Source organism: Salvia hispanica, chromosome 3 (genome assembly GCF_029641045.1).
Source record: "Salvia hispanica isolate PSC_SH4W2 chromosome 3, Shi_PSC_v1, whole genome shotgun sequence".
Classification (NCBI taxonomy): Eukaryota; Viridiplantae; Streptophyta; class Magnoliopsida; order Lamiales; family Lamiaceae; genus Salvia; species Salvia hispanica.
Genome location: NC_142694.1, coordinates 50,675,241 through 50,684,055, shown reverse-complemented (window position 1 = coordinate 50,684,055; position 8,815 = coordinate 50,675,241). Strand labels below are relative to the sequence as shown.

Here is an 8,815-nt window from a genome sequence, read left to right as displayed (position 1 = left end):
CAGAATCAAGCTAAATATATAAAATAAAATAAATATTATTAAATAAACATGAAATGAGGATAGTGATCGGATAAGATCCTTAGATAAAGTATAAAGTATGTAGGATATAATTTCCCTTTAACTTCAATACATATAATAATCTAAGTTCAATATAAGTGCGCTTTGAAATAGCGATTAAAATAACAACGGTAACAATTTACATATATGAAGGTTCGTAGGCTCGTAGCAACATGATAATATCCTCAGTTCAATATATATAAAATACGTCCATTGCATATATACTAGTGAATTGTATTTTATGTTTCAGTCAAACATTTTTACTGTATAATTGCTACGTCTTGTATGTGCACACGAATTATAACTAAACTACACCATACATTACATTTTATATGTAGTGGACCATATTTGACCTTAATTAATGAATAATGCTTCCATACATATACATACATAAAAAAAACGTAGTGTATGATCAAATATTAACTACTCCCTCCATCCCTAACAATTCGTCACCGTTTGACCCGACTCGAGTTTTAAAAAATAATAGAAAGTGAGTTGAAAAAGTTGGTGGCACGTGAGTCCTACTTTTATATACTCCAGTTTTATAACAAAATGTGAGTGTAAAAGAGTTAGTGGAATATATGGTCACTACCAAAAATGGAAAAAGTAAAAGGTGACAAATTTTTAGGGATGAACGAAAAAGGAAATAGGTGACAAATTTTCAGGACGGAGAGCGTAATTTACAGTAATAACTAATATAACTAATTTCAATTTTGTATGTGAAAAAAATATTAACACAAAGACATAAAGTTATTGATTTTCATATGTTGATAAACTTATGTCTTTATATTGATATTTAAATTTATATGTTGTATTTTGAGATAATTATGTCTTTGTATTGATAATTTTAAGAGTGAACATCTTTTTAGGTCCACGAACTTTGTTAAAGTATCATTTTAGGTCCGTAAACTTTGAAAATATCATTTTAGGTCCGTCAACTAAAAATTAATATCATTTGAGGTATTTTGAACTTTTTTCGGATGAAATGCCCTTAAGGCTTTCAAAGGGCAATTTGGACAATTCTTTCGTCACTCATCTTGCGCCAGAGACCTATAGTCCAACAATTTTTAACGAAATTTTTTTATATTTAAATTCAATTTGGATGGTAATTGATCTCCATTCTGAAATTCATATAAATAATACTCTGAATGACAATCCAAATTAATAGCTATCTAATTTCAAAATAAATAAACTAAATATAATTCACAAATCACTTATAGTAAGTTCTTAAAATGCAGTTTAGATTGAAAAAATATAATAAAGTATCAAGTCTCAATTCACTATCCCTATATAATTGGTCATCTAATAATTGAAAAATTAACACATACTCCCTCTGTCCCACTAGAAATGAAACGTTTTTCTTATTGGGTTGTCCCTTTAAAAATGAATCGTTTCTTAAAATAGAAATAACTTTATCTCTAATTTCCCCTCTCTCTTGCTTTACTCTCTCTTCTTTAACTCACAAAACAACACTATATAAAATCTTGTGCCGAAAAGCAAACGTTTCATATTTATTGGGACGGAGGGAGTACTATTTTTACAGCAAATTTTAATTATATTTAAATTCAATTTGGATTGGAATTGAATTAAATAGTAGTAGTAAAAAATTGTACAAATTGCCCTTTGAAAGCCTTAAGGGCATTTTCGTCCGGAAAAAGTTTAAAATACCTCAAATGATATTAACTTGTAGTTGACGGACCTAAAATGATATTTTCAAAGTTCACAGACTTAAAAATGATACTTTGACAAAGTTTATGGACCTAAAAAGATGTTCCCTCTAATTTGAATACACAGAATTGAAAGTTATTACTTATTACTGTTGACGCGATCCACAAAAGGTTCCAATTCTATTTATCAAACTTGACTTAAAAAAAAAACTTAAAATCCTAACGAACTCGGATGACAATTCTCACGCTTTCTTCATACTTCTTGACTCCAGTTTGCATACGCTTAGCTTCGTTCGTTGGCTTATAATCCTGCCGAAGGCACACTGGACTCCATTCATCAGCAAACAATCCAACTTCTTGTATAAGCCGTGGGTTGCAGACTTCGGTCCACTCCACCGGGGTTCTTCTCCAACATTGTTTGGATTCAAAGCGAGGATCGCATCAATTAGAGTGACCAAATCCAAGCAGAACATATGTTTATTAGAATATAGGACAAAACAGATGCATTCATTGCATTTATAGTAACAGGCACTTAACACAGCATAGCAATTGAATAAACTTCCTAGCAATTTCCCTACACAAAGGGCAAGAGTATCATTTCACAATGTCCCTCAAATCTCACTGGATTTGAACTGGCAGGAAGTGTCCAGTCAGCGGCTTCCTCGTGTCGAGTTAGGCAAAGTTTGGACAGCAGCTAGGGGATTTACTTGGTATGAGAATGCAAGTTGCCACAGGTCCAAACAAGCCTTCCTAAAAGAGAGAGCATGCTTAACAAGAAACCTGCATCAGCACAACAAGTCCTTACTAATAGTTAACTGAAGACTAAAGTCATAGTACGATAGATGTGATTAAACAGATTATGTGCAAAATTAAGGAAAATAAAATATGCATCTCCTCTCTATTGTATCAACTGACGGAGATTGTAAAATTGCCCAAACATTCGCAAACAAATTCAGTTAGCACTACGAAGAATAAGGTTCCGTACAACTAGCTATAAGTCGAGAACAAGGAATACGAAGATGCACTTAATGCGAAGACTAAAAAGACTACAAAGGGTTACACTTGAAAAACATCTAAGTTGTATAATATGCTGATTTTTCAAATTTATAGATATTACAGTCAATGTCAATGTATGGTTGAATCCTCAGTCAAGTAATGATTGCACAAACATGACTTTTAGTTTGGAGCAGTTATAAAGAGATTCCTTCATTTCAACTGAAGCAGAATTAATTATACTGCCCTTCAAGACTGTCACATTTTTAGCTGTGAGCTAGAGAAAATATGAAATGGATAGAGCAAGTATTGCAAAAGATTGCAGCAGTCTGTCAGCGAGTTGTTAACTATTGAAATAGAGAATCATGCTAGGTAAAATCTAAAAATGATACCAATGATTTCCACCAGTGAGGCCAAGAGTATTCTTACCTCTTCAACATGACTTGCTTTTTTCTTGTGATGTAAAACATGATCAATAGCAGAGATGCCAACAGAAATTTCCCACTTGGTATTGATAATTGAACATTGCCTAACTTCACACTAAAAGTAGGAAACCACAAGAAATATGGAACTCTGTTACGAGAAAGTTTCAGAATTTCCGCCTTTGCTGTATTATTATTCTGTTCGTGAGTAGGGAATCCTGGTGCATTATCTTTCTGATGTGCATTATATGGTGTTTGGTCTTTTAAGAATTCAGGTTTGTATAGAGAAGTTTGAGATGAACTGGTCACGGAAGAACTCATTGATTGTAAGCGCCTCAGAAGAACCTGTGAGACAATAGCAGAAGCAATTATGTAACAGCAGAAAGTTTCAACTGAAATTACAAAAATTAGTTACTTATGGATATTGTTCATGAGCAGCAATGTAAGTATATAGATCTAATAGAAGAACCCAGACAAATTGAATATTACTTTCGAAAGAAGCCCCGGTATCAAATAACCCAAGGGATCCACACACACTCAGCCAGTGTGATTTGATCCAACAAATTGCATTTCATGGTATTTCAATCCGAGAGTTGAAAAATAGAACGATGACCAAACCAACCATTATAGTGTTCGATACAGACTTCCCACAAAATCCTTAGCTTCTACTTGTCAGATCTCCATTTTAAATTACGAATAAATGGGCAAACAGTTTAAGATGATTCTTAACTTTAGTGAGGATGCCTTGTCTTATGCAAATATTTAAGAAGATTTATAAATTTGACCAAGTTGTTATATACACGACCATTGGTCAATAGTAGTGATTGGTTGATGGAAAGGATGATGGCATAATGCATAACAAAGTCACTCTGAAGAGCTGTGAAATTAAAAATGACATAAGATATTGGACGCTATGAAATTAGAAAAAGGATAAGACATTTCTTATGTTACCTGACGCTTCTCAATAGGCAGAACAGCCTTTTCTACCCAGGATATAGCCAGGTTCGTGTCTTTCAAAGTTGTAGCGAGAAGTGTCACAACATAGAGCTCGACAACTTCTAAATACTTGTCAACACTGATAAAAAATGGATAGTTAGATCCTCCTGTATCAGCTACCCTAGCTTCTTCACCTAAAAGAGGATGGTATTTGTCATCCACATACGTCCAGCTGTTTACAAATTCCTCAAGAAAACCTTGAGCAATAGATGAGAGGCCCTCTGACAATTGAAAGCACACCCTGTGGGGGCAATAAAACAGTCACCCTTGCTGACATAATGACATTTAACATAAGATATCTGATGTAGCAGATGAAGCACTTGGAAACGGATAATGCATGATTAGGCTTCCCATCATAAGAACATATATAACTCTCAGATCGAATAACTGACATCTTCAGAATCCCCACTTGCCTTCATTCTATGCAACGAACATAGATTCCAGATGTATCAGAGACAACTGTAAAGTCCCTATAGAAGACTAATTCTATCCGAAAACCACGAGATTCAGAAAATTGGAGAACACAAACTAAGGGCTTTGGGAGGATAAGGAAATTCTCTAATTATCCTTCTCTTGACAAATGTATATATTTTATTTCCTTCAACACCACAATAAAACACTGCTGCTATTGCATAAAACTAATAAGCACATTCACATACATAGTGCTCATGTATTTCCATGCTCCCTTTTGTACTATAGATTATCCAAAAAAACCCCGTAGGGTTGGCTTATCAGTTATAGAATTGCATTGGAGAAACATTTTATCAAATAAGACAAAATCTCTAGTTAAGAAGTAAGAGGCTGTTTTATAAGCTGTTTAGGGGTCTTCAAAAATGTATGGGAAAATAAGCTTAGAAAAGCAGGTTCTAAAGCAAGGTCAAAACGTACCCCGCAACGAAAACCTGAACAGGAATGAGATTGAGTGAACCAAATAAGAGTTTGAAGTCCTTCAATATCTCCGACGTCCTGCAAATAACCTTGTCAATTGAAATTTTAGTCACAAAACAAACAACAGAAATTAAAGAATTGACCTTGCCAATTGTTTCATGGATTGTACGAGAATCATGCCAGCTGATTCAAGCATATCAATCCATTCATCTTCGAAGCTCTCCGGAAATTCCGAAACCTGATTGATGCGATTATTATTCTGGAGTAATTGTTTAAGAATAGAAGAAGACAACGAGGCCGCCTCATCGAACAAGCAGCAGACGAGGTAACTGCAAATCGGATTACAAAATTATAGTAAATGTGAAGATGAAAGAGGGAAATTTGATGAATAGCAGCAATTGTTACTTTTCAGCGATATCAACTTGTTCCCAGATTGACGAGCTTTCATCCCTAATATCCATTTTCCCTTCCAATTCTTTCTCTGCTTTCCTATTTCGGTTCCCTTTTCTAGAGATGCGTAACAGAACACACAGGATATGGAAAATCCAAATCCAAATAGGTCGAAAAATTGAAAAATACAATTTACATAATTACTTCTCCCATCAAAAATAGTTATAGATGGACACAGTAATTTCTTCTCCCGTCAAAAATAGTTATAGATGGACATAGGCATGCTTATTCGGTCGGTTCATGTTCTAACAGACCGGTTGATCGGTTAATCTGTTTTAATTTTTCACAAAACTGGAACTGGATCTGGAACAGGTCGATTCCGATTCCAAACTGGAAACCGATGTATAATTTTAATCCGAATTTATTTATAATTTTAAATAGTTCAATACTACAAAAATAATAATTTAACATCTAGAAATATACCAACAAATAATACCTGAAAATTCAAATAAATACACAAAAAATACAAACCAACAATACAATAATATTCATGTATGGGTAAGAGTGATGTCAAGTGTAGTAGGTCGGACAAGTCTGTTTTTTTTTTAAATATAGGAGTTTCTATAATTTAGCAATTTTTTTAAAAAAAATGAGTTTTAAAATTGAATTCCATTTTTCCTTTTTTGGCTAAACAAATATTCCATGGAATTTTCATACTAATTGATCTTGTTGTGACTTTTTAGTTTATAACAGAATATTTAATAAATTATTCACGAACAAATTAAAATCGTATATCAAATGAATTGTTACATAAATTTGTTATAAAGTTAAATTTCTATCATATGAAATGATATAGTATTTGCATAAGTTCTTTTGGAAATTGAAAACAAACTTATGATGTCCTACTTATAGTAGTTAGTCCATAAAAACTGGATTGGGTAAATAATTATAGATTCAAAGTATTACGATTTAAATATTTTAAATACTTTAGAAAACAGAGCTCGCAAATTTGACATTGTTTAAATCTAAAAATTACTCAATGTTTCAAATCATTTTACCTCAATTCAATTTATAATTCAAGTAAGTTAGATTTATTAATATATTAAATTATATAAGAAAATTTTAATTGAATTGTACGGTTCCCGGTTAGGAACCGATTGGTTCCGATTCTAACCGGGACTGGTTTTATTTAAAAAGTTAGAGCTGTACCAGTTTCGGTTCCGGTTAATTGAGAACTGCAGAACCGTTTATGCACCCCTAGATGGACGATTCGTATTTTAATGGAATATTAATATTAAAGAAAATGAGAAAAAGTGGAAAAAATACGAGAGAGAAAAGAAAAAGAGAAGAGAAAGAAAATGAGCGAATAGAATAGTGTTGTCAATAATTTAAGAGAAACATTTCATTAATTGAGATTATTTTTTAAGGGTACACTAAAACTAAAAAAAGGATGAAAATATTTTTTATGGACTATAAAATAACTGTATTTGCCATGAAAATGAATTTCAATAGAAAAAAAAATGTAAAATTGCTTCGTCTAGACTAAACCTAGGTCCTCTTTTGAACCTTCCTCACAATCCTAATCCTAAATACATTCAAGCCATCACAAATCAGTAACTCATGTTTTAAATACTTTTGCAGCCCAGCTAAATTGAGTTGTATATTTCATTTTAGATATTCTAATTATGTTGAATTGTTTTTTTTTTTTTACAGAAAAAACCAAATACCAAATTATTCTTACTTTATATTCTTTTATATTTTATGTTCTATCTTATTTCATTTTATATTTATTTATTTTAGTTAATATTAATATTGTAATCTTTGTGCTCAAAAGGAAGGTCTCAGTTTAAATGGGATAAAACACACAACTCTATAACAAATTCATTAAAGGTCTTCCACACTTGATGAGTCACCTCTCCTATTTTTTAAACATTTCTTAGTAATTTGTAATTGTAAACATTTATACTCTCTCTGTACTATAAAAATATGGGCATTAAATATAATATAAGAATTAAGACAAAATTAGTAAAGTAAGAGACATAAAGAGAACGGTATAAAATAAGAAAGATGATACCTTGAAACTACAGTATGTTTTTACTTACTTCCAGTAGGTTTTGAAATGATTCAACACATGCTTCATTCGAATTCATTTATCTGGGTTTTTACTTTATTCACTTAAAAAAATGCAATTTATTCCAGTATGTTTATTACTTCATTAAAAAATGTTATTACTTCATCAGACAAAGTTTTTACTTTATTCCGGTAAGACTTCAGATGCTTCTATACATATTTCATTCAAATAGTTTATTACATCATTCAATGTGCTTATTACACTATTCAATTAGGCTATCATTCCGTTTTGTTGTTAGCGTCGTGGTGACAGTGATAGACATTATAGAGAGAAAGAACGATACGCGACGGCGAAACCGCCTTTACGTACCGGAATGAAGTAATAATGCTATTGGAATGAAGTAAAAACCTACTGGAATGAAATAATATATTTTGGAATGAAGTTAAATCTTTCCTAATATGTTAGTATGACTTATTTGCCTTGGGCTAAGTAAAATATGCTCTTGCGGAAGACGAAAATAATTTATAAATTTGATGCATCTATTAACAAGGAACGAAGGGAGTACATGGGAGAGAAAAAACATCCTTAACTTTACCATCAATAATTTTATAGTAAAAAAGAAGTAATTATCTCAAAAATTACATTATGACATAATAATATATATAAAAAGTAGTACTATATAAATATTCATAATATTGAAAAAATAGATGAATATAAAAAAAAAAAGAAACTAAAGAAATATCCTAAATAAAGTATACACTATAATATTAAGAAGAAGATAACAAAAATATTAAATTAAAAATGGTGAGTGAGAGAATATTTATTATTTCATCTTCTTAATAACGTGAAGCTGTATAAATTATACTCCCTCCGTCCCGCTTTAGCAGTCTCATTAACTTTTTTGTCCTCTTTTTGTAAAAATGATAAAAAATAGTTAAAGTGGAGAAATGGTAAAGTAAGAGAGACAATAATTTAGATAAGACTCTTCTCTATATTATTTTCTCTCTTAATTTTCTATTTCTCCTCTTTAACTATTTTTTATAATTTTTACAAAAAACTGAAAGAAAAGTCAATGGGACTGCTAAAGCGGGACGGAGGGAGTAGTTTTATTTACTATACTAATTAATTAGATACTTATAAATTTGGGCTTTCATTCCAATCACTCAACCCTAATGACCCAAGCCCAACATAACATATAACTAATAGCCCAGTAAGGCTATCTTCTTCCCCAATCTCACATGCAAAATTGCAGAGCGCGGCGATGGCAGGGATTGTGCAGAGCGCGCGATGGCGTCCAGGGTGGGGATACTGGGTCCAGCACCGGCCAAGCC

The 8,815-nt window shown here is 32.0% G+C and overlaps 1 protein-coding gene across 2 annotated transcripts; it reads right to left on the bottom strand.

The window, feature by feature from the left end:
• Positions 1-2,187: 2,187 nt before the first annotated feature.
• Positions 2,188-5,611, bottom strand: APEM9 (3-phosphoinositide-dependent protein kinase-1). 2 transcript variants are annotated; one of them, XM_048108425.2, is made up of 7 exons: positions 5,429-5,611; positions 5,167-5,352; positions 5,024-5,101; positions 4,302-4,376; positions 4,091-4,214; positions 3,147-3,484; positions 2,188-2,504 (listed from the first exon to the last, which is right to left on the bottom strand). In XM_048108425.2, exons 1-7 carry the CDS (start codon positions 5,482-5,484, stop codon positions 2,375-2,377), a joined length of 987 nt encoding a protein of 328 aa, XP_047964382.2. In that variant the 5' UTR covers positions 5,485-5,611; the 3' UTR covers positions 2,188-2,374. The 2 variants fall into 2 exon arrangements, with proteins under 2 accessions (XP_047964382.2, XP_047964381.2); XM_048108424.2 differs by having other exon boundaries at positions 4,091-4,376; positions 5,429-5,598.
• Positions 5,612-8,815: the final 3,204 nt, after the last annotated feature.